This window comes from Papio anubis, chromosome 7 (assembly GCF_008728515.1).
Source record: "Papio anubis isolate 15944 chromosome 7, Panubis1.0, whole genome shotgun sequence".
NCBI classification, from domain to species: Eukaryota; Metazoa; Chordata; class Mammalia; order Primates; family Cercopithecidae; genus Papio; species Papio anubis.
In genome coordinates, this window is record NC_044982.1 from 33,761,965 (window position 1) to 33,788,432 (window position 26,468).

The 26,468-nt window shown below is 47.0% G+C and overlaps 1 protein-coding gene across 4 annotated transcripts in view; it reads left to right on the forward strand.

The window, feature by feature from the left end:
- The first annotated feature begins 6,505 nt into the window (after nucleotides 1-6,505).
- DPF3 (double PHD fingers 3) overlaps nucleotides 6,506-26,468 on the forward strand; it is a 282,885-nt gene continuing 262,922 nt past the window's right edge. For 3 of the 4 annotated variants that reach the window (XM_031668013.1, XM_031668014.1, XM_031668015.1), the window contains exon 1: nucleotides 8,055-8,769. In XM_031668013.1, coding sequence (XP_031523873.1) covers nucleotides 8,573-8,769 — 197 coding nt within the window. In that variant the 5' untranslated portion in view covers nucleotides 8,055-8,572. Of the gene's footprint in view, nucleotides 6,916-8,054; nucleotides 8,770-26,468 lie in introns of those variants that run through there. The other variant, XM_031668016.1, reaches the window with a different exon arrangement.

Genomic DNA, 26,468 nt, shown 5'->3' on the forward strand with positions numbered 1-26,468 from the left:
AAGCTCTGCAACCAGTGGCTTTATCAGGAAGAAGACCCAAGGCCCACTTGAGATGGTCTGACGTTAGTGAGGGAGAAGGGGGCTGAGGCTGGTCTTGAGAGTAGACTGGGATTACTGTGTGATTTGAGTGGAGAAAGCTCCTGTGTAAAAATATCCCATCTGCTGGCTTTCCTGGTGTCTGAGGTTCTAATCAAGTTACTGCTTATGCACGTGTTTGTGTGTGTGTGTGTGTGTGTGTGTGAGAGAGTGTGTGTGCTGTGTATGTTATGAAGTCTTAATCCCTTCCTTGTGTAGGTTTTGAGGTGTCCTAGAATTCCCTCTTAAAATGCAACCACCCAGGAGGGAAACTCCTTCAAACCAATTCAGAGCATGTCCTAAGGGAAAGAATGGGGATGAGAAGAAGGGAATTTGGAAGAGGCTCCCCCTGAAGGTGGAGTCCATAGAGAAAGGAAAGCTGGCACTGTTGCTTGGAGGGGGATATTCAAGAGAATCTCAGCCTCTCACAGCCTTTCAGCCTAGGTTACCCACCATTGCCCCAGGGGATAGATTGATCCCAACATTAGGGAAGGGTTGGGGATGGAGGATTAAGGTCTTCTAGTAAGGCAAACCCCTGCCCCACGACAGAAAGTCTCAGTGCTTCATTGGCCTCCAGCCCTCAGGCCTTGCCCTTGACTGTGTGTTTCTCCAGTCAAGACCAAGCTGACCGATGGCCATTCCTGGTGCATCATCCTGGGCCCCTCCTGTGTCCCTCAAACTCACAGCATGCCAGTCACCCTTCCTTAGAAGCCACTGATTCTGCCCTGTATACCTCATCCTGGGCTGCCACAGCCCCTTAACAGGTTCCCAGGCCTGCAGCTCAGTTTCTTTCAATCCATGGTCATGCTGCTGCTGAAATGAGCTTCTAAAAAAAGGCAGATCTCTTCATTTTCACTCCTAGCTTAAAATCTTTCGGTGTTGCCTGACGGCCTCCCAGATGAAACACATTTTTTAGCAATAGCACCCGCTCCTTGCTTCTGCTTCGTATCCCTCTGCATAAACTACCTTCCTACCAGAGGGATCACTTGAAATCACAGTGCCGTCTCCGACTTCCCTGAATGTGCTGCCATCTCTGTAGGGACACCCTTTCCTCCTCCAGGTCATTTGGGACTTAGCTCAGGCATCAGCTCTTCTAGGAAGATGATCCTGACCTGTGTTCTGGCAGGTGCTCCTCATCCAGCCCCACAGTGCCCTGAGCTCCGTGGCTTCCTGTTTCTGCCTTGTAATTGCCTTCTCTTCCCACCCCATCTCTCAAATATGATCCCTTTAAAGTGGTGGTACAGGGGTTTTCTTAGGTCTTTCTGTACTCCAAGGCCCAGCAGTAGATAATCTACAAATATTTGCTATATGAATTAGATGTTGCTATGTTATGGTTTTGGTGTGGAAGGCCTTTCACCCCTTGGCTTATTTCTAAGGGTTCTCCAAGCAAGGCCCAATTTAAATATGACCTTCTCCTTGAAGCCTTTCCCTCACCCACCGTCAGAAACACTCAAGAACTACTCCCTCCCTCCACTGACCTTCTTTGACATGTATCACTTCTCCTTCTTCTCCTTTGTTTTATGCAAATCTGTGAACATCTCAATACCTTGAAACCTTGAAAACCCAAAGGAGTGAATGCATTCAACAAACACTCAAGGATGAACCCTTTGGATTATGGGCACCAGGCCAGGAAAAGAAGACCGGCTGGGCAGGCTGCTTCTTCCTTTTAAGTCACATTAAGTAATTGCTCTGCTTGCTCACAGGGTTGGGCCTACTGTCTTTATTCTCTCTCCAGATGGATGGAAATTGCTTTTTGAGAATTGTTTCCATGTCTGGTTTATTTTTATTTTGCCACCTGTGCCTAGCACAATGCCTCCCTTAGAGAAAGCCTCCAGTGAATGAATGAATGAATGAATGAATGAATGAAGTTAGTGGGCAGCAGTAAACACTGATTTTATTTGACTCTGCCCTAAATTATGAGGTTTCAAAGGACTACCCCAGGAGCATCTCCCATCCTGAGAAATTGATTGTGTGTGTGTGTTTGTATGCACTGAGATACTGTGAAGGGTCTAGAAACTCCTCTCCCCACATTCCCCCAGGAAGAGAGAAAATTAGATTGCAGTTTTGATGCTCCCTTTTCTTCCAAAGGACTCCTATTCCTCTTCAGCTCAGTGCCTGGATAACATCTCAGAGCTGGTTCTGTATCTCAGGGAACCAGTACAGCCAACCAGTCGCTGAGGCCATGGCTGGTTGCTCTGTGGATGAATGGAGGGATTGAGGGTGAGCTTGTTCTTGTTTTTAATCCCCATGGGCCTTAAAACTCCTTCAGCTCTTGAAGCCCATTAGGAACTGCATTTGTTTTGGATGGCTTTTGTGGCACACTTCCTCTTTCAAATGAACTCTTTGGCTGTTTGGAAGGCCTGTGTCTCCTTCCCATACTTCTCTCTCACGTTTACATGTGCCTTTAAAAAGTCAGCTGGAAAGATTGGCACTTGCTACAGAAATGCCATTCTTTCCTGCTTCTGGATGGTTTCTTATAGCATTGTGTTGTCTGCTGAAATAGCCCTCAAACATTTTAGGAGTAAAGAGAGATGGCGGCCGGGTGTGGTGGCTCATGCCTGTAATCCCAGCACTTTGGGAGGCCGAGGCAAGTGGATCACCTGAGGTCAGGAGTTCGACACCAGCCTGGCCAACATGGTGAAACCCTGTCTCTACTAAAAATACAAAAATTAGCTGGACGTGGTGGCAGGCGCCTGTAATCCCAGCTGCTCGGGAGGCTGAGACAGGAGAATTGCTTGAACCCGGGAGGCAAAGGTTGTGGTGAGCCGAGATCATATCACTGTACTCCAGCCTCAAAAAATAAAATAAATAATAATAAAAAAGAGAGATAGGTGTCCTTTGGGCTTAGGTTCTTGGGTCCTTAGTTGTGCCCAGTATTCCTTCAAATGGATGACATTCAACAAACACAGGAGCTGGGCCAGGGAGTTTCGCTCACTGATATCAAGGGTGAATTAACATAGTTGAGAATAGTCCCCACACTTCTTTCCCTGGTGACACACACTTCAGGTATGTTTTCATTGTACAGTGCAAAAAGGCAGATCTCTTCATTTTGTTGTACAGTACAAACTGTACAATAAAAATACAATGCCAGCCACATGTGCAATTTAAAATTTCCTAGTGGCCACATTAAAAAAAAAGTAAAAAGAAATAGGTGAAATTACTCTTCATAACATATTTTCTTTAATCCAGTAAATCCAAAATATCATTTCAATGTACGATCAATATAAAAATTATAATGAGTTATTTTACCTTCTATTTCTCCTAAGTCTTTGAAATCAGGTGCATTATTTTACACTTACAGCGCATCTCAATTGGGAGTAACCACTTTTCAAGTGCTCAGTAGTCACCTGTGGCCTGTGGCGCCTATATTGGACAGTGAAGCTCAACATTCTCCAGGTGAGGTGAGGAGGTGATTATTCTGGGGCCACTCTGCTCTCCAAATTAAGCTGCATAACTAGCTAAATCAAGATCAAAGGGATGGAGTACAATGAAGTGTATTCAAATATATGAATAGCTATAGAGCTTTAGAAATGGGATTTTAGGCTGTGGGTGCGGTAGCTCAGGCCTGTAATCCCAGAACTTTTGGAGGCTGAGGAATTGAGGAGTTTGAGACCAACCTGGCCAGCCTGGCCAACATGGTGAAACTCTATCTCTGCTAAAAATACAAAACATTAGCTGGGCGTGGTGGCGGGCGCCTGTAATCGGTTACTCAGGAGGCTGAGGCAGGAGAATTGCTTGAACCTGGGAGGTGGAGGTTGCAGTGAGCCGAGATTGCATCAGTGCACTCCAGCCTGGGCAACAAGAGTGAAATTCCATCTCAGGAAGAAAAAAAAAAAAAGAATTTAAAAGGTGTTTTGGTATCACAATCAGCAAGAGGCCTTTTTCAGGGTTATGTAATTATGTGACCCCTCATTGAAACATCATTCCTATTTATTATTTTATTCTCATCCAAGTTGTCCATTTGATCATTTTTCTTGGATTAATGGGTTTAGAAAACTAAATGTGATAGCTAATTTCACTTTCTGTTGTGCCTTGTTTTTTGGATTCCCTACATTCCATATGCCATAAGGAAAGAACTGGTTCTCTCTGTAAGAAATAATAACATGAATTGAAAGCTTGCTGTGTGTCAGACACTTGACATGTATTACCTCATTTAATCCTGGCAAGTAAATATGACCAAGGTAACCCAGCTGGTAAATAGTGGACTCAGGCTGGCAGATTCCAGAGTTCACACTTCTGCCATGTACAGCACTATGAAATTGCCCCAGAACTGCTAAACTTCTCCAAAACTCTGTTTAAGGATACCGTCTTCTTTAAACATGCCTGCTCTATGCCCCTTTGCTTTTGAACCTTCTGGTAAAAAAACAAACAAACAAAAAAAACCAACTTTATATTTTGATCTATAATATAAACACTAAAGTTAAAATAATTCTTTTATGTTAAATATAACTGTTTCTTTAAAAGTCACAACTGTATTGATAGAGTTAAAATGACATTCCATTGGATTACAAAAAACAAGTCTATCCTTTTTTTTTTTTTTAAAGTACTGTCTTTAATTCACTATTTTCCAATCCAATCGATAAATCTGATTTGACATTTTCAAGTTTGTTAGGTAGTTAGAGATTATGCTGGTTTCTGCATGCAGGCCTTAACACAATAAATGATATGTACATGCTTAGAGTATGTGTTTTAATATGTAATATAAATTCATTTCTTCTCTCTTCCCCCATTAAATTGTAAATCTTGTTTAGGGGAGGCTCTACATTTCCTACTTTATCAGGCTGTGTGTAAGAAAATGCGTTGTTGTCTACTAATCTGAACTGTTGTGTCTTTGATACCTCAAAGAGGTTAGTGGGACTTCTGACTGATACTTCAAACTCATACTTCTTGGGTGAAAATATAGGGCTTGCTTTTCAGTGATGTCAAGTATAGACTTTTGAACCAATCCCTTGTCAAATTAGTAAAGAAGGGATTTTTCAAACTTTAATTTTGGAAAAGGAGATAACTTTTTTTTTTTTTGAGACAGAGCCTTGCTCTGTTGCCCAGGCTGGAGTGCAGTGGCTTGATCTCAGCTCACTGCAAGCTCCGCCTCCTGGGTTTATGCCATTCTCCTGACTCAGCCTCCCGAGTAGCTGGGACTACAGGCACCCGCCACCTCGCGCGGCTAGTTTTTTGTATATTTTAGTAGAGATGGGGTTTCACCAGGTTAGCCAGGATGGTCTCGATCTCCTGACCTCGTGATCCACCCGTCTCGGAGATAACTTTTTCAAACTGTAATCTCTGCCAAGATGCTATGCAAAGAATTTACAAAGGAATCTGTAGAACTTGATTCTGCTTATTAAATAGGCAGAGAGGAGTTAAAGATTTCAAATCTATTACAAACAGTTATTCAGTCACTTTCTGTTTATCTGTAAATCTAATAGCGTATGTAGTTGAACTCTTGAAATTCTGGAATGTTTATTTTATTTTATTCATTGTCTTGAGAGGAGCAAAAGGAAGCGAGAGGGCATAGCTTTGAAATGGCAATTTGGCAACTTCTCTCCCCTTGCCACCCCTCCCCCACTATCTTAGCTATTTGACCTGATTAAACAGCTTTGGAATGGTATCCAGACTTCTGTATGCTAACGAGGCCCCTACCCTATTCTCGATTTAATGCGATTTCATCCACGCAGAGCTTCCCGGTGCCCAGTGGAAGCCTGACTTCGCAGAAGTCTCCCAATTTTGTCAGGGGCTCGCCAGTGAAGAGTTCACACTGACTGGAAGCAGACACAGACTCTTTGGACGCCTCGGGTCACATCGGATTATTCACTAGCAAATTCTTTCCACCTTCTAAGTAGTGAAAGGTGACGTCAGAATCGCGTGTGCCACTTCTCTAAAGGGACTCTGACAACACCCAGTCCAGGCTCTACGACTTCTGCCTAGGCACTTGCTTCCTAGTAGTAGAAAGTTTCCAAAGGTTGCCTGAAGTCCTCCCTACCTCTAAGCCTAAAGGTCAGAGCTCCAGGTCGCACCACCGAGCAGGAATCTGAGCATTTTGGAAGTTTCTGGTGTAGGGAGCAGAACAGAAGGGGTGGTAGCGGCGGACCGCGCAGAGTAACCCCCCTGCACTACGTAAAGAAAGCCCTGGCTGCAGGAGGGAGTGAGCCTGACATTGAGGCATTCCAGGGGGAGGGTGAGTTGCTGTCCTGGAGTCGCCAGGAACAGCAGCGGCAGTTCCAAGAAGCGAGAGAGGAAGGTGGCGGAGATAAAGAGAACACTTCGGGAATAAGAATATTAAAAAGCAGCAGGACCCAGAGCATTAGCAAACGGCAAAGCACATGTAGTAATTTGTTACACGAAACGGCAGCCTTCCAACTTTTGTACTGAAACACGGGGATTTACCCTTTGGGGGATTAAAAATGTTGATATGCAAAGCCAAAAGCTAATGAATAGGATTCAGTGGCTTGCTGGCAATATTGAAATATTTCTGTCCAGGAGCGCAAACTCTGCAGTTATTTAGAAAAGTAGGGAGTTGAACCAAACTATAATATTCTCCCGTGCGTCTCCACTTTCCCCAGCCCGAAAAGGAGCTGCCAACGCGGTACTTCCCCTTTAAGACCTGCTGGCTCTCGGGCTCTACAAAAGGGAGTGACCTCTGGGCTTTGACAGCTCCCCTAATAACTACCACCGAGCAGGCCCCGCCCACCTGGCGACCAGCCGCGCCGATTGGCCGGCGGGCCGGTATCCCGCGCTCTGATTGGCCTGTCGCTTCCCCTGAGCGAACCTTTAGAACTCTGAGACAGACAATATTCTGTTACATTGTAGCAAAATGGCGACTGTCATTCACAACCCCCTGAAAGCGTAAGTAAGACTAAAAAATGTACATATTCCGCGTGGTTTCAATATGAAAAAAAAGGCGCCTTCTGCGTGGCGAGCGCTGCCAGTGCTTGCGCTTGCAGGCGCCTCCAGCCGCGGCGGGGCTTCTCTCTTCTTTCAGCTCTTACTTCTTTTTTTTCCCCCAACGCGCAGAAATGTCAGGAGATGCAATTAACAAGAAGAAAATTGTTACATTTGTGTTCTGCTAAATTGCAGAGAGAGCGAGAGATAGGGGTTGCCGGCGGAGGATCCCGGCGCTCGAGCGCTCTACAGCAGGGGGGTCGCGGGAGCTCGGAAACAGCGCGGTCCCTGGAGTCCCCCGCCTCGCGGGCAGGGAGCGAGGCTCCGGGGGCGGCCGGGCGGGGGGCGAGCGTCGGGCCGGGACTGCCTCGGTGCACTTGGCCGAGCCCCGCACCCCCAAGCCCGCGGCCCCCGCCCCGCCGCTGGGTCTGCTGGGTCCGGCGGACGGACCGCGGAGGCTCCGGAGTTTGCAGGGCGCTCTTCGCCTTCCGATCGCTCGCGGGGAGTTTGTGCAAACCTTCCGGAGTTGGGAGCACCGCGGGGGAAGCAGCGGGTCCCGGGCGTGCTGGGTCCCAGGTGGTCGCCCCGGGCTTTCCCCGGCAGCCCCCGGATCTCGGAGGCGCTCCGGGCGACCGCGCGTGTGTGTCTGCTCGTGTGTTTGCGAGCAACCTGGCTGTAGTGGATTAACGACTCGGGTTAACTTGGGGTGGATTTGGAGGCAGGGAAGCCGCAGGTCTTATGAATGGTGTTCTCGCCACCTCTGGGTGAGGCGCCGAGGCAGGCGGAGAGGCGGTTTTGGGGCTCCTGGCCCGAGGGGGCAGCGTCTGCTCCCGGCCGGGCGAGGGGCAGGTGCCTCTGGCCGCCCCGGGGAGACTTTGAGCGCTTGTCCAGATCCTGGACAGAGTGGGGCGGGCCAGGCGAGCACTCGCGGGGGCCAGCCCCGGGTCCAACAGCCAATTTCTGCCTGCCTGCCTGCCTTCCTCCTCCTTTTCATCCTGGCTTCCTTCCTTCCTTCCTTCCAGTCGGTGGAACTGTTAAGCCGCCAAGTCCGCTCGCGATCGCGGAGCCAAGGGTGGCCTCGGAAAACTAGTGTCGCTCTGAAAGGGGTGCTATTGGGTGATGTCGGCAGAGGGTGGCTCCCTCCGTATTCGAGGTGGGCTGGGGGTCCGCACCCCTTCGACCGGGACTTCCCCGCCCGGACGAAGCCGCAGGCAAAGCGGGGGAGTGGGAGGTGCGGGCCGGGTAGGGGGCGGTTCGTGCCGAATTCTCCCTGGTGCGTGGCCACTGTCGACCCTGCTTCTTTTAATTCAGCGCATTCTCGTCTTCACCCCTCGCCACTCCTGGAGTTGAAAACCAGGTTCGCTCCCGGAGACGGTAGGGGGGTTCCTAACGCAAAGGAATGCACAGGGAGAATCGGACGTGTTTGCACCAGCTCGTCGCCCACGAGAAACAGGGAAACGGGTAGGAATGCCCCAGGTTTCAAAGATATTTATATGAAAGCTGCCGTTAAGAGGACGTTGGAAGCTGAGGCTGAGCAGATAGGAGCTCCCGGCTTCAGTTCTGCCTCGGAAGCTCGGATACACTGCACTTGAACGCCACAGCGTTTCATCCAAGAAAGAAAATGTTTTATGGCAGAATAAATGGGCGTAACTTCGCCGCATCCTCGCTGCCGGTTGCTTTCGCTGCAACACCGCTGATGCTGTCTCTACCGAACCCACAACTGATTTGCAGTTTCCCCATATCCAGCCGAAATCACATAACCAGGCTGATGCTACCTGGTAAACTCAAGTTAGAGAATCTATTTCACATGTGCACCAGGTTTGTTTCCTACTGGGAAAGCCGTACCCTAGTTACCCGGAGCCCGCTTTCGCGCGGGCGGGCGCAGTATCTCTAAGCTTCAGTGTTCCCCTGCTCGCTCCAGGGTTTTTTTGGATTACAGTAGGGTGCGCGTTTGGGGAGGGAGTCTGTGTAGGGTGGAGTTAAGGGTGGGGGAAGGGACAGACAGGGGGAAAGAAGGTGGCGGAATCCCGGCTGGTTAGGGGAATTAGTTCTGAATTGTACTTTGTATAATTAGAAACAGTTGCAATGTGATGTATTTGTAATTGTGCCGCCACACGCATGCACACACTAGCATACACACAACGCCCCTGCTTGCTTTTTCTAGGTGGGAGTTGAGTGGTCATTTATAATTAGCCATTCCTTTCTGCTTCCCAGACCCTTTCCCTGGGGGTAAAGGGGTGTAAACAATACCCCTGACCAGCCCAGCCTCTCACACCCTGGACAGTTTTTAACTCCTAATGCAGGAGCACACACGTTGTTATTGGGAGACGGACACCATCTGCCTTTTTTTTTTTTTTTTAAACAACTTGTTTAATAAAACATCTTATATATTTCATTTGTTTTTAAAAGTTGCTGATCAGGAAACAATTCAACGTGAATAAATTATGCATGGGATAAATTAGAAGAAAGTGCAGAGACACATCCAGCCGAAGGGATGGTGGTGGTGCAGGGAGGAGGGGTAGCAGAGAGAATGGTTTGGAGAGCTATGTTTTTATCCTCATGTGTCCCTCCTGACAATGAAACAGAGCTGAATGACATTAGCATTTTCTCTGTGTGCGTTCTGAGTCTCTCTCTTCCCTCCAAAAAAAAAAAAAAAAAAAAAGCCAACACCACCGACGCCCCCTACAGAAAATGGTCACACAAAGGTTTCCTCAGGATGGGGGATAAAGTGGTGGTAGTTAATGTGTTGGGAAGAAACAAGCTCAGGTTTCCAGCAGCACCTATGCAGGGCTCTGCCTACACTGAGTATGGGCTATTTTTCACTGTACTAGCTTTTTCCATGTGGGACATTCAATAATTCAATTAGCTGGGGTGATGGGATGGCACAATTTTGAATCTCATTGCTTTGGGGTTTTCCTTAGGGTCCCAAGCTCCTCAAGCCACATCTCCTCTCTTAGCAATTTGGCTTTCTTCCTGCCTGTCTTTGATCTCCCCTCAACTCCCTTTCTTTTTCTTCCTTGTTGTACCCTTCACCCCCTTCCTCTCTGAAGCTGACAGCCCGGCTTCTCTCTCTGTTGTTGCCTTTAACATCTTATTACTGCCCAACAGGGTGTTAGAGGCAGAAATAGGAGCCGCCTGCACTGATCAGATCACAAAGGGGACACAGCAGGTGGCCCCCACAACCAAGCAGTCACATCTGGACAAATAGAATTCAAAAGCGCTGGTGGACATGTATGATGTGTAAATGTGTATTACAAGTTATTTAATTTAGCAGCTACATTGTCTGAGCAAAGATGTATGAGAGTTACCCTCATTTCTTACATAAACAAGCAAGATAAGGTCCAGGTAGTGAAGTAAACACATGCAGGTAACATAAATATGGATTTAATAAAGGCCTGCATGTAGGTTAGTCACATTCTGGTTGATTTCTGCATACCTGGGAAGCATAATGCTTTTATTATTATTATTATTTTTTGAGACAGGGTGTTGCTCTGTTGCTCAGGCTGGAGTGCAGTGGCAGGATCTTGGCTCACTGCAACCTCTGCCTCCTGGGTTCAAGTGATTCTTGTGCCTTAGCCTCCAGAATCCAGCTGGACTTATAGGCGCGCACCACTACACCTGGCTAATTTTTGTGTGTTTTAGTGGAGACAGGGTTTCTCCATCTTGGCCAGCTGGTCTCAAACTCCTGGCTTCAAGTGATCTGCCTGTCTTGGCCTCCCAAAGTGCTGGGATTATAGGCATGAGCCACCGCACTAGCCACATAATGCTTTTAATATAAATTTGAATCTTAATATTCTAGTTCAGATAAAAGACCTTTCCCCAAATCTGCAATCAGTACTTTAAACAACTTACTCTTGTATTATCAAAATCCTGGTTGGTGTGCATTTAACTGAGAATGTCTGCCACCTTCTGCCAGACTTGATTATAAACATATATATCTATTATTATAACTGCCTACTTAGAAAAAAATTATTATTATTAAATTCCATATAAACCAACAGGGCTTTACCTTAAGTAATTATTTATAAACAGACCAATAAACTATTTTGTCATGCTGATAACTGTGAACACACACATATACGTGATTGTATTGAAACTTTCTTTTGTAAGGAGTTAACCTTGCTTGGAGGTATATGTTGATGTCCCTGTTTTGTTATTAAGAACACTACTCTGGGAGAAGAAAATAAACTTACTTAGCCAAGTCAAACAGCAGGTCATGTGTGTAGATGAACCGCAAATCTAGATCTCGTTGTGCATTCTATGACCTGTATTAGTGTATTCTAATCTAAAGTGGTTTTGTGCATGTGAAAGTTAGAAGCCAGACCTCACTCTTGCTGTGGCACTCAGTTTAGATATCAGAGGGGAAGGGGTGGGGGTCACATTCCTGGTTCTAATCTCCTCTTAGCTCTTTCTTTTGGGGTTGGGGGATGTGGGTAGGTACTAAGTAGATGGCATTGAGGCCGGGACTTTGTGAACTTGCTGCCTTTTATGGACATTGTTTTAGCTTCTTATGAAAAAGGACCCTCAGACGTTGTAAGCCAACAGATTCCCAAGAACCTGTTCTCCATCTGCTTCTGGTTGCCACTATAAAAAAGCCCTAAATTCTCCAAACTTCATTAGCACACATTATTTTTCAGTGGGTATATGTCTGCTTTTGATGAGACACCTATGATGGAGATTAATGTCTGCGGGAACCCAAGTGGAGGCATTGTCACAGGGTAAACCTCTGAAAATAGCCTGGCCTGCAGGCCTCCTGGGAGACATTGGAGACTGCCAGTTGAATGGGAGCTGCTCAGTCACATAAGGTGGGCTTGAATTCAGAGACAGCTGAGTTGGAGACCTCTCATCCTCCTTTTTTTGGAATCATGCAGGTAGCTGGAATTTGGATACATCTGAGAAAGATGATAATGTCTAAAGCTGTTTCAGAGCCATCTGTTCAGATCAATGCAAAAAACAAAATGCCATGGTCAGCACGTTTTGTTTTGAGCATGCACCAGAAAAAGAATGGAAACTGAGGCTGGTGTTTTAGGTTTCTAAGGCAGCTATGCTGACAGTAGTGGTGATGGGTGATGGGTTATAAAAAGGCACCAGAATCCAGGCCTGTTTATTATCCCAACCTCTGCAAAGTAACTTTTGTGGTTTTTGAGTGTTTTGAAAGTCACTAGAAAACAGAAATGTAGCCAAATGTGGCAAATCTCTGGCCAAAAAAATCCCACAACCACTGAAATATTTTTTGCCCAGCTACGGCCCAACAGGGGTGTTTTGTAAGCATGGTCTTAATTTTAAATAGTCTTTAAATATAAAGGTATTTAACAAGGAAAGATAGAGAGTGGCCTTGGGTAGGGGGAGGATGGAGGAGTGGGTAAAACCACTGTGTGGTCTGGAACTCTGCAAAGATTATTGTTGAACTACAAGAGAGACTGATATTATGATCTGTTGCAAATTCCAAAGTTTTCTAATTGTTTGAGTGACTGAGGAGAGATGAGGTGTTGTAGTGTTTTTGTAATTTGTTTTTCTTATTGGTCCGGTTACTGGTGTTTCATAGTCTGTCAACCCATATGGATGAATGGAGCTAGCATCGTAAAACTGTTACTGAGGGAAGGTTTTTGAAGCCTGTGATTTGCATTAGAGTTTTAAAAGCAGTGGTTAGAAGGTGTTGGTGGAGCAAGGGGAAGAGGAACAGACTGGAGAATTTCTAGGCTGTGTGTTTGTGAATATTAGGGTGGCAGGCAGTGGCAAGGGAAGGGAGATAATCCCTGAGGAGGCTACAATTTAGGGGCAATGTGTGGAAGCAGGGAGAGGTGAGAGGATTAAGCTCAGAGCTCCTAATAATGGGGTTCAAATAGCCCACATTGAGTCCTCACCAGCCAGGCCTCAGTTCTGAGCTTGTGGAACAATGCTGGCACATGTCTAATCCTCCCTTTGCACCCTCTCCTCCCTCTCTGAATCCGGGGACTGTGATCATCTCAGGTTGCTGAGAAAAGGTTTTTTTTTTTTTAGGTGTTGTTATTCACCTTGAAAATCTGCTGTTTGAATGATCTGCAATTGGAAGCTCCATCAGAAAGTTTTCCCATCCTCACACTTTCACCTGCTATTGATGAAACCTGTCTCGACCTCTTATCCTCTTCCTCGTTCATTTCTCACCAGTGGCTGATTTTTTGTAGCCTTAGTGACTTCATAGTAATGGAGGAGAAAAAGCCCGGGGAGAGGAATCCTAAGCCTTGAGCTCTGCTTCCAGAGCTACAGGCAACTAACTTGTGATGGGGACACAGAACTTCTTTGAGCCGCATATTCCTTGTCTTTATGATGGTGACACACTTTGATTCCCCAAATTCCTTTTAAGCCAACAACTTTCTGGCTGTTATTATGGTGGATTAGGACAGAGAGGACAGTTAGGGGGCAGAGTTCTGATTTTTTCTTATTTTTAAAGTGTGGCTCTAAAGAGAACATTTAAGATTGGAGACTTCCACAGTTTCTTATTCTCTGGTTCAGTCTTGCTACGTGGTGCTCCCTTCTTGGAGCTCTAACCTGGGTGGAACTTCTTGTCCCTTCTCAAGGTCTGAGGCTGAGGACCAGGTGGTGGGCCATTTAGAATGTGGGCTTTTCCTCTGGCTCTTCCTTTTCAGTGCTTTTCTTCTCACTAGCATCCCATCCAGAAGTTGATGAGAATGAGGAACCTGAAGACCAACTGGCCTATTTTGATGTGGATAAGCACTCAGTTTTTGGTTGTTAAAAGACTGCAATCACTGAGAACATCTGTATTTTGCTGCTGCTTCTTTTTTTTTTTTTTTAAGTGTTTGGAGGCAGAAGGGTAACCAATTTTCCAGCCAGTCCTCTGGTCTGGATTTTTTTTTTTTTTTTGAGACGGAGTCTCGCTCTGTCGCCCGGGCTGGAGTGCAGTGGCCGGATCTCAGCTCACTGCAAGCTCCGCCTCCCGGGTTCCCGCCATTCTCCTGCCTCAGCCTCCCGAGTAGCTGGGACTACAGGCGCCCGCCACCTCACCCGGCTAATTTTTTTTTATTTTTTAGTAGAGACGGGGTTTCACCGTGTTAGCCAGGATGGTCTCGATCTCCTGACCTCGTGATCCGCCCGTCTCGGCCTCCCAAAGTGCTGGGATTACAGGCTTGAGCCACCGCGCCCGGCCCCTTGGTCTGGATTTTATTTGTCCATGATCTCTCTGGCCTTTTCCTCTACCATGGCACCCATCCCAATTAATCTGGAAATAAAGTGCTTATTGTATTTTAATTTGGGCAGCAGCCACAGGTACCTGGATGTTTAGTGAGCTGAAGTAAGTGGACCTGTACTGATGTCTCACTGAGCTTCCTCTAGTGTACCTGTGTGACCACTGAGGAAATGGAGGTGCCCAGCGGTTGTGTGGAAGTAGCCCCTACCCGAGTGGGTATTAGCCAAGACTAGACTGGACTTCATGCCTCCCCTTCAGTGACATGTCTCCAGAACATCTCAGATTTCAGTGGGGACATTATTATCGGGCTTTTCTTTGGTGGAAAGCTTCCATGGCAGTTTTTTTGCAAGTGTAAAGAGGAGGGGGAAGAGGTTGCAGAACTCATCAGAGTCTACACAGGAGCTGGTGTGTAAATTCTGAGACTTTAAAGGGAAAACAAAATGGTCACCCTGACCTCCAGCAGAGAGAGGCATTCCTTCAATTTTTCTTTATTGTGGCTAAAATATACGTAACATACAGTGTACCATTCTAGCCATTTTAAAGTGTGCAATTCAGTGGCTTTAAGTACATTTATTTTTAATCTTTAGTAGAGATGGAAGTCTTGCTATGTTGCTCAGGCTGGTCTTGAAATCCTGGCCCCAGGTGATCCTCCCACCTCGTGCAACCATCACCACCATCAGTTTCCAGATTTCCTTCTCTTCCTTTCCTTCCTTCCTTCCTTCCTTCCTTCCTTCCTTCCTTCCTTCCTTCCTTCCTTCCTTCCTTCTTTCCTTCCTTCCTTTTTCTTTAAATGGAGTCTCATTCTGTCACCCAGGCTGGAGTGCAGTGACGCAATCTTGGCTCACTGCAACCTCCGCCTCCCAGGTTCAAATGATTCTCTTGTCTCAGTCTCCTGAGTAGCTGGGACTACAGGCATGCGCCATCACAACTGGCTAATTTTTGTATTTTTAGTAGACACAGGGTTTCACCACGTTGGCCAGGCTGGTCTTGAACTCCTGACCTCAGGTGATCCACCCACCTCAGCTTCCCAAAGTACTGGGATTATAGGCATGAGCCACTGCACCCAGCTGCCCAGACCCTTTTCATCATCCCAGAGAGAAACTTTGTATCCATTAAACAATACTTTTCCATCCCCTGCTTCCTACCATCCCTAGGAACCACCATTCTGCATTCTTGGCACCCCATATAAGGGGAAAAATACAATATTTGTTCTTCTGTGTCTGGCTTATTTCTCTTAGCATAATGTCTTCAGTGTTTGTTCATCCGTGTTGTAGCATAGTCAGAACTTTCTTCCTTTCTATGGCCGTTGTATGGATAGACCACATTTTGTTTACCCATTTAACTGTGGATGGGCATTTGGGTTGTTTCACCTTTTGGCTGTTTGAATAATGCTGCCATGAACATTGGCATACAAGTATCTGTTTTAGTCCCCGTTTTCATTTCTTTTGGGTTTTCACTATGCCTAGGTCTCCTTCATTTTTGGACTGTAAAATCTAGGGACTAGGCCAGGCTCAGTAATCCCAGCACTTTGGGAGGCTGAGGTGGGAGGATCCCTTGAGCTCAGGCATTCAAGACCAGCCTGGGCATATCGTGAGACCCAGTTGCTACAAAAAATTAAAAAAATAGCCGGATGTGGTGGTGTACACCTGTGGTCCCAGCTACTCAGGAGGCTGAGGCAGGAAGATGGCTTGAGCCCAGGAGGTTGAGGCTGCAGTGAGATATGATCGCAATACTGCACTCCAGCCTGGGTGACAGAGCAAGACCTTATCTAAAAAAAAAAAAAAAAAATTAGGGGCTACATTTCTAGATAATACAGGCATTCTCCACCTTATAAACTAAACAAACAAAAAAACCCAAACCTAGTAGTATCACAGAATTCAGCCTCTCTGCCTCTCCCTCCATTGGTAGTACATTGCTTTTCGCGATGAACACACTGGGAACTAAGAACCTAGAGACTCACTTCTCCCATCCCCAGCCACAGGGATTGCCTTTCCCTCATATCTCCCTTCCTTTGAGGGCAGGGACTCCTAGTGGGGGTTCAGGGTTTGGGTTTGGGGCAGTTCCAGGGGCTGTAGCACTAGCAGTTACCTGGTGAGGCTTGGAGTGAAGGCTCCCTAGGTGGATGGAGATGTGATGTCTGACAATAGGAGGTGGGTGGAAGCATGGTGATGACAGGATAGCTTGGGGGGCAAGAGTTAGCAAGTCAGGCCTGTCCTTCCAAACAGCCAGGAGAGCTTGTGTCTCCCTTCTCCTCCCTTCCCCTTCCCCGAGCCTGGCTTCCCCTCAGCGGCCCGCATGAAATAATGGATGTGGAAACATTTCAGAAGGTGGAAAGTGCAAATGTGAGGTGTTACTATGAGAACTAAAAAGTGTCCTATAGCTGACCATGGCCTCCTCAGAGAGTCAATAATACTTACTATATTAAACATTATTTTAAATATTAAAACAAAAATAAACGTTTCTGGCATTACCCATCACATCTAATCATCGTTTCTCAGGAAATGCATGGCCTAGTCATCCAGGCGTGTGTAAATAGCTCTGGGATTGCAGTGGGATTTTCCTATTGTCTGGGTTTGAAATAAGTGAGCATGTGAGCTCAGGGGAAACCCTCATTTCATTTCTGGTCCTCAGTCCTGATCTGAGTTCACCCACCAAACCAGAGGAAGCAGAATCACGGTGGGTAGAGTGGGGTGCTCTTCTGGGAACTTGGGCCTTTGGGTCCTTGCCTGGTCTCTGGCTCCTCCTTCAACTGAGATGACTGAGGGAGAGAGAAGTGGAGGCGGGGCAGGGGCTTAGATCCGCTTGTGAATAAGGAGGGTGAGCTGCTGGCATTGGAGGTCAGTGGCAAGAATGGATTCTTTTTCTTTTCTTTCCTTTTTTTTTTTTTTTTTTTTGAGACAGAGTCTTGCTCTGTTGCCTAGGCTGGAGTGCAGTGGCGTGATCTTGGCTCACTGCAACCTCCGCCTCCCAGGTTTCAAGTGATTCTTGTACTTCAGCCACAGGAGTAGCTGAGATTAAAGGCACATGCCACCACACCCAGCTAATTTTTGTATTTTCAGTAGAGATTGGGTTTTACCATGTTGGCCAGACTGGTCTCGATCTCCTGACCTCAAGTGATCTGCCCACCTGGGCCTCCCAACGTGCTAGGATTACAGGTGTGAGCCACCGCACCCGGCCAGATTCTTTATAGAAAAGTAGACCGGAGAGCATTGCAGTGAGGCCAGATCTCAGAGTTACACACATGTCTTGGTTGCCAGCCTTGGAAATGGTTCAGATTCAATCTTGCTGCAAAGCTACAACTTTCTTTATTTTCTTTTCTCTTATACATTTTTTGGAGATAGGGTCTCACTCTGTCACCCAGGCTGGAGTGCAGTGGTGCAGTCACTCTGTCACCCAGGCTGGAGTGCAGTGGTGCAATTACAGCTCACTGTGGCCTCAAACTCCTTGACTCAAGTGATCTCCCACCTCAGCTTCCCAAGTAGCTGGGACTACAAGTGTGTACTGCCACACCTAATTTTTAAATTGTTTTTATAGAGATGGGGGTCTCGCTGCGCTACCCAGACTGGTCTTGAACTTCTGGCCCCAAGTGATCCTCTTACCTCAGCCTCCCAAAATGCTGGGATTGCAGGTGAAAACCATTGCACTTCGCCCTGCAACTTTCCTTTACAAGAGCAACAAACATCATCCCTACTCCTGCTGTCCTCAACCAGCAACTCTCGATACATCTTTGGCTGCCAGTTGAGCACAATGAGAACTGTCTCATCCTCTTTGGAGTTCCTTCATCCCGCAATCAACACGGATTGCCTGCCTGCCCCTGAGAACTAATCAGCACAGTCACCTGCCTCCCTCCCTACATTGAGGAGCTTCCACTCCAGTAGAGACCTCTGATCTGTCTGTTTCTTCTCCTAGACCCTTGTTTTTTGGCAGGGCAAAATTAGTGCTAGCAAACCAGGAGACTGACTGCTGCCCTCGGCTTCTCCTAGGAAAACCACTATAGGTGAGGGGGGTGGGGAGAGGGGAGGCAACGTGGTGCTGGTGATTGGGGGAGGGCAGGGTGGATGGGGCAGTGGGAGTGGAGAGAATATATTCTCTCCTGCTAATTATTTTCCCTGAGGACTTAGCCAATGCAGAACCATCTATTATCGTGGGAGCGCTCTATGGTGGTTCTGCCTGTGATGAATGCTAAGTGGAAACAAGCAAGAAAAATTAACAGGCGGCTGCCTCTGTCCACCTAATTAAAATGCATATCCAAATGCATAATTCCTTATGTTTCCCCATGCACACACTCCCCTTCCAATCCCAGTTCTATGGAGGAGAAAAAAACACTTTCCCCCAATCATTTCTCTTGATTTTATTTTCATCAAGGAAGAACTGGAGGGTTTCCCCTTAGAATAGAGAAGGGCCTGTTCTTCTAACACTTCTGAAATAGCTGGCTTTTGACTTAGACTGAGCCCCAAAATTCAGAGCTCTTTTTCATTTTAAACACAAAAACTAGCTGCAGAAAAAAGGGAGAAGGAAAGAAGTAAAGAAAAAAAAGAGTTCCCACCATTTCTGCTGACCTTTTAGTTTTGTGTCAAAAGTCTGGCTTTGATCAGCAGTGACAATTTTGAAGATCTTTTCTGTCTTCTTTTCCTCTTCATTACTTTCCCTGACTCTACACTGCCTTCCCTTGTCCCCCAGATAAACATAACCCAAGTTTTGTAGAGAGATTTTAGAAGACGAAGACACAGCTACCTTTGCAGATCAAGTAGAAAGAAAAAAAAACCCCAAAGCTTTGGCCTTCGGGAGCAATATCAGAGGTGCCAGCGTTACAGTCCTAAGTATGTTTTGAATCGAACAATACCTCTTCATCCTTATCTTCCCCCGCCTTCACTTACCCAGCCCATCATTTTCTTCTTCTCCAAAGAATAACTTTATTCAGTGGTCATACAATATTTAATAAAACATGAAACTTAAGTCACTGTGTTCAATTAGCCATCACAGCTGTCTCAGTGGCAGACCCCCTTCCCCCGGCTGGCCCACCCCCTCCTGAAGCCCCTTGCCTGCCCTCCACAGCAGCCCCAGCTGTTGATTTATCAGGGCTGGCCGGCTCAGCAGTGCATGGAGATTGCTTTTAATTAACTCTCTTCATTTTTCCCAATCTTCAGGGAGCAGCAGCCCTTTAATGATTTTAATATTTTATTTGGATTTATATCTGCCTTATTTGTTGTTTGACTTCCGCATTTGTTCTTCCTGAATCGCCTCCAGACTGATATATTTATTTGCCCCTTTTCCTCCTACCCCCAAGACCTTTCAAGAGAAGGGATGGTAGATTCCAGAGAAGGCCATCTTCCCAGGCTTTCCACTAACTACACAGGGAGAATACCCAGTGTTGGCCTTATGTGATGGTTTGGATAGGAAACTTTGTCTTGGGAAACCCAGTCTCACTTGACTCTTAGCTTAAGGAGTTTCTGAGCTTTGTGTTAACAACAACAACAACCGGCCAACAACAACGACAACAACAACAACCAGCTCTGAATTTTAGAGAATGAGATCTCTTTGCATCTTTCATGCCTCTGTAAGGGAGTGAGTTTCCTTGGAAAGTTGATTAAAAACTGCTTCCCCAGTTTCACTGTTAGTAGTAGTTTGAGATCTGTCATCCTGCTCACCCCAGCCTTCCATAGTCCTGTGGGGTTTTTGGAGCTGTAGGAGGATGATGGCTTTAGGGAAGGACTGGATGTAGGTTCAGTCAAGTCTTCCTGTTGCTTTACGCGTCTTTAGGTGTGGGTGGCATGTGTTAAGCAACTGCTTGGAAGAGTAACCATAGGTACCATCTGAAAGAGGAAGTGAAGAGGCACCAATTGCTTTCTCTACTGGAGGCTGCCTTCTCTACTGGAGGCTGCCTTCTCCTTTAACCCTCAGTTCCCCTTCTCATGCCTACTCCCCAGGGGTGGGAAAACATACAACCAGTAGAACACCTTCCAGCCAGGCACAGTGGCTTATGCTTGTAATCCCAGCACTTTTGGAGGCCTAGGTGGGCAGGTTGCTTGAGTCCAGGAGTTTGAGCCAGCCTGGGCAACATGGTAAAATCCCATAGAAAAACTAGTTGGGTGTGGTGGCACGCGACTTTAGTCCCAGTTACTTGGGAGGCTGAGGTGGGAGGATCACCCGAACCCAAGAGGTTGAGGCTGCAGTGACCCGTGATTGTGCCACTGCACTCCAGCCTGGGCAACAGAGTGAGACGCTGTCTGAAAAAAAAAAAAAACAACGTCTTTCTATCTTTCTCCTCTCAGCCTACCTTTGGCTGCAAAGTCTACTCCTTACCCCAAGAGCCCCAGAGAGGCCTGACAGACTTATTAGGGGGTAGTTTCAGAACTATCTTGTCCACAAAATGCCCTTTTTGGCATCTCGGTTTGGTGATGTGTCTTCATGGTCTTGTTGCTAGGCAACTGCCAACTAAAGTTTGAGCCTGATCTGGGGATTGCAGTGAATTGCCCTGGGTGAACTTGAATCCACATTTAGGGACTCCAACTTGCAATATTGGCTCCAGGAACGGGAGGCTGAGAAGACACTCTTCCATGTGGCTTTATGGAAAGAGATACTGGTTTTTAAGTCTAGCCCAGAGCCTGGCACACAGTCAGTACACACGGGTATTTGTTTTGGTGATGCCAGTGGTGATTTCTTTCCATCTCCTTATACTGGAATGCTCTTCTCATCCCTTTAGTTCTGCCAGTTCTGAAACCTTATGTCTGTTACTGAGCCATATGCAGGAGACAGACAGGGAGAAACTGGCTTCCACACCACAGTCGTGTGCAGGCTACTCAGTCTTGATGGCTGTTTCTTTTTCACCTTTCTTTGGCAATCATAGGCCCTTTCAAGAATGCTATGGAAGTTGTGGATCATCTCCCCAGAAAAAACCCATATAGATGTGAACATCTTCCTATGGTTTTACGGGGTTCACAGACCTGAAAGAGCCCATCTCTGGATGCCCTGGAGGCCCATGGGCTCTAGGGTAAGAACCTCAGCGTGAGGGACATGTACGAACTTGTTAGTCTGAGGGGACGCTCTGCGCTCTGTGTTCCTGCCCAGACAGACAGCTCCTGTCATATGTTCCCCTGGTGTCTCAGCAAACTGCTTGTGGCTCCTCTGAGCAGGCGGTTTGATTGCCCGCCACCTTCACCCTGTCCCTGGGTGCACTTGATGTGCATCTGTCTACTCATCTTCCAGATGATTTAAGTGACCCCTCTCCCTGGTGGAGCCCTTGCTGAGCCTCAGGTAGAATTGGTCACACCTGCCCTGGGCCACGCAGTCCTGAGTGTGCTCTTCTCTCTCAGTCACTGAAATAGTTGACAGAAGTTAGTTAGCAGTAAGGGCGTGGAAGGCAGGGACAGTAGCCACATGTGCCTTTCTTTCTTCTTTTTTTTTTTTTGGAGATGGAATCTCCCTCCGTCTCACCCAGGCTGGAGTGCAGTGGTGTGGCTCACTGCAACCTCCACCTCCTGGGTTCAAGCGATTCTCCTATCTCAGCCTCCCGAGTAGCTGGGACAACAGGTGCACACCACCAGACCCAGCTAATTTTGTATTTTTAGTAGAGGTGGGGTTTCACCATGTTGGCCAGGCTGGTTTCGAACTCCTGACCTCCAGTGATCCACCCACCTTGGCCTCCCAAAGTGCTGGGATTACAGGTGTGAGCCACCACGCCTGGCCACATGTGCCTTTCTATCCCAAGGACCTAGCCTAGCAGGCATGCAGGAAACATGTGGGGAATAGTTGAGTGAGCGAAGCCTGCAGGCAGACACCTGCTCTGCTGCCTATGTTTGCTTCGAGCACTCTAGAAAGTTGATATGTTTCTCATTCTCTCCCTTCATGGCAGGAGTCTGAAAAAGGCAGAATTCCTCCCCAAAGAGGCTTCAGTTTCAGGAGTTGGGAAACAGATGCAGGTTTGGCTTTGCTTGCATGTAGGATGTGCATTTATGACATGTGGCAGCCTTGCTCATTTTAGCCTCTTGTTTCTTGGTCACTTTATCTAAAAAGCTTGGCTTTCTCCCTTTGGTCTCGAGAAGTAAAGACAAACCTTTTAGCTTTGCTAAAGTAAGTAACCTCTGGCTTATGGATAGCCACTGATAGATAAATCAACTTCATTTTTATTCAATGCCTCCTCTATGTTTAGTTGTGTGTGGGATTTCCTTTAGCTTTATTTATACTGGAGGACTCTTTTTCCTTTTGAGTTTTTAAGATAGAGAAGACCAGAAGATGCAAAGCACTGTAATGGTTTAAACCCAAGGCTGGGATCTGGTGAACATCTGCTGGAGCTTTAGCCCAGTCACTGTTTTTGGGTACATTTTCTTTGAGAGAATGACTTTTGTATACTTTCACAGTATCAGTGCCTAGAGAGAGAATGATTTTCGCCATGACTCAATGTCCCAACTAAGTATAGCAGATCACTTCATTCAAAAAGGATGGCCTAGGGCTCACACGAGGGCCCTTCTCTCCTGTACTGAGAGAGGAAGTGTGTCATTGTAACTTTTGTATGTCCTCTTATGGATTTTCCACCCTCCAAATAATTCTGTGTTGGGGGCTTTTTGGAAGAGGGTACCACCATGGAGAGACCTGAAGGAGGAAGAGGAAGTCCCAAGGTGGACACGGACTCCCAGGGTCAAGTTTCAGTTCAGATCCTGGTCGGAAAGACACATTCCACATGGAAAGCCGGAGAAAATGCTGATGGTGTGCCAAATATGGGCTGCAGGAGCCGAACTGTAGAAAAATATTCGTTAACTCAGAGAGGTCATGTTGCGCTAGTAACCTACTCACAAAGGTAAGTCTCCCTCAATCCCAGTTCAGGACAGAGGGTGACACAGGGCTCTCCGGTTCCTCGCACTCATTTTCTTTCTGGGCAGCCATCCGAGTATAACAGATACTTATACATATTCTGTCCTCATTTTATCTAATTACACATGTCTCTGGGGGATGGGAAACAGGTTCGGACCATGCAATTTTAGGTCACTTATGCACAGGGCAGCAGGGATGAACACTAATCTATAGAGTTTTAGGAGATTTAGGAAGTTCTCATAGTTCCTCGGTCCAGAGCACATCGGGGGGACATTGTTTGTCGTCTCAGGGGCTGAAGATCCCAGCGAGTGTTGGAGGAGAGAGGGAGGCTGCCTGGTTTGGGAGTCTGAATTCTGAAACCTTTTGAGACCTTGCTAGCTCTTGCTATCCTTAGAGCAATAGGATGCTTGTTTTATTATTTTATAATCTGCTGACTGAAGAGGACCCAATACTGTCGGTCCCCATCCTGCTGGTCATTTGTTCTCATCCCTTACCTGCTTGGAATGTGTTCTGTTTCCTGAGACATATAGAACAAAAGGCGCTCCCGCTCCCAACTGATGGACCAATCTTTAGTGCCCTGGGTGTGCACCTCCTTTGCTGCCCAGAGGAACTGGTCTGGACAGTATAAAAACTCCACAGCATCTCCACTTCTCTCCAAAACCCAGAGCCAGCAGCCCTGGGCAGCCCACTCTCCTCCAGGCTCTACTGTAGCTTTTCAAATCCTTGGGAAGAAAAAGCCCGCTGGAAAGCTGTTCCTTTTTCTTTTGCTTTCTGCTACTTATTTCATTTCTTGACTCAGAGCTAAGCTGCCCCAAGGCCCTCAGAGCCCTGGGTTTGCACCTCCAGCCTAGGTTTACTTCTGATCCCGTGTCCCCTCCTTCATTCACTATTTACATCTTTCTCCTTTCTCCATGAATTGCACCTTGATCAAAAAGCACTGAGGGGGCACAAAGGAAGGAAAGAGTATTCTGACTTTGTCCCCAAGGAGGGCCCACTCAATCTCATGAATATGGGAGTAGGGCGAGGGAAGAAGGAAAAGGACAAAGCTTACAGGCAGCAGAACATGCATTCCTGAGAGAAGCTGCCTCACGTGAGATTCCAGGTGGCGAATAGCTGCGCTAAACGATCAGCCCAGGCCACCAGGGGTCCTTGAAATTGGAAGAGAGACAGCAGTTCCTGTGGTTGGGATGTCAGAGGATCCTTCAGAGAGGAGCTGAGTTCAGAAGGACAGTGGGGTCTGCTTAGGCTCGGGAGGGTGAGGCTGGGGAGCTTTAGGCACGAAAGGGAAGTGAACAAAGACATGAGGCGATGGAGCGATTCCTTCGGGGACACCCTTCCTTTCTGAGGGAAGGAAGGCCAGATGGGAAGGACTGCGTGGAGGGGAGCACACAGATCTGTTTGGCTGGTTGGGAGTAGGTTGGGGGTGTCAGTGAACAGAAGGGAAAAATGGGAAATAAGCCTGGGCCAGGTTGGTCTGAGCAGAGTCCTGGTTTGGCAGTCAACGTTTGGGGAGACTCATACTCCTCAGGGGCCGAAAGAGAGGCTTCGTGGGGAGGGTAGGGTGGTCACCCTGTGTCCCCCAGCAAGGGGGATTGTCTCTCTCCAGGCCTCCCCTTCACTAAGGGGTTGAACTAGACCCTGTCCTTGGTTTCCTTTGTTACGCATTTTGGATACTTTCCAGGGGACCTCCCAGAGGGGGTGGGGTGAGGGAGACACCCTGTGGGGCCCACACTGGTGTGAGCCATCAATCCTGTCGGTTATAGGCCAGCTCTGTCTAACTGCAAGGGCCGATTTGCCACGCTGGGCAGACTCGTGGGTGGAGCCCACCTGAGCAGTGGACCCAAATGTCTTCTTCCCTTTCTGTACTTTAATCCTCCTCCTCCTCCTCCTCTTCTTCTTCTTCAACAACCACCAATACATGGTGTAAATAAAATATATAAATCCAATTCAAGGAGGAAAATGTGAATGCCAACCTGTGTAGCTTAAAGAGTGGTGCCCTGAGGATTAATTTCATGACTCAAATCATGGACAGTGAGGCTGCAGGTCTCTAAGACAGTGGGTTTCCTCCTGGGGGGATCAGGGTGGTTTATTCTGATGGTAGTGCTACCCGATTCCCACCCAGACACCCCTGCCACTGGTGCAGCTGTCTACCTGCGTGCTGGCCACTTCCTTCCAGAAAGGCCCTGGACCTAGTAAGCTAGCTTTCACGGGGAGGCTGGGGGTTACACAAGTCCTTAGGGTTCGTTTCTTTCATGCTTTGTAAGCCTTGCACACTTTGTAAGCTCAGACATTCCATGTTGGGAAGCAGGAGGCTGGGAGCAGTTGCTGTGTGACCCATGGCTTGGGTGCAGGCTCTGGAGCCAGAGAGTTTGGGTTCAAGTCCAAGCCCTATGACCTTGAGTAGGATTCCTAACCTCGATACCTTAGTTTCCTCATCTGTAAAGCAGGACTAATAGTTTTTGTCTTTATAGGGTTGTTGGAAGAATTAAGCAAGTTAATGTATGTAAAGTGCTTAGTAGAGTCGGCACACAATATCCTTTTTTTTTTTTTGAGACAATGTCTTTCTCTGTTGCCCAGGCTGGAATGCAGTGGTGCAATCATGGCTTACTGCAGCCTTGACCTCCCAGGCTCAAGCAATCCTCCCACCTCGGCTTCCCAAGTGGCTGGGACCACAGGTGTGCACCACCACACCTGGTTAATTTTTGTATTTTTAGTAGTGATATGGTTTGGCTGTGTCCTCACCCAAATCTCAACTTGAATTGTATCTCCCAGAATTCTCATGTGTTGTGGGAGAGACTCAGGGGGAGGCAAATGAATCACGGAGGCCAGTCTTTCCCATGCTATTCTCATGATAGTGAATAAGTCTTACAAGATCTGGTGGGTTTATCAGGGGTTTCAGCTTTTGCTTCTTCCTCATTTTCTCTTGCTGCTGCCATGTAAGAAGTGCCTTTCACTTCCTGCCATGATTCTGAGGCCTCCCCAGTCACGTGGAACTGTAAGTCCAATTAAACCTCTTTTTCTTTCCAGTCTCAGGTATGTCTTTATCAGCTGTGTGGAAATGGACTAATACAGTAATTGGTACCAATAGAGTGGCGCATTGCTGAGAAGATACCCAAAAATGTGGAAGTGACTTTGGAACTGGGCAACAGGCAGAGATTGGAACAGTTTGAAAGGCTCAGAAGAAGACAGGAAAATGTGGGAAAGTTTGGAACTTCCTAGATACTTGTTGAATGGCTTTGCCCAAAATGCTAATAGTGATATGGATAATAAAATCCAGGCTGAGATGCTCTCAGATGGAGATGAGGAACTTGTAGAGAACTGGAGCGAAGGTGACTCTTGTTATGTTTTAGCAAAGAAACTGGTGGCATTTTGCCCCTGCCCTAGAGATGATTTGAGAGAGATGATTTAGGTTATCTGGTGGAAGAAATTTTCTTTTCTTTTCTTTTCTTTCTTTTCTTTCTGATGGACTCTCGCTCTATTGCCCAGGCTGGAGTGCAGTGGCATGATCTCGGCTCACCACAACCTC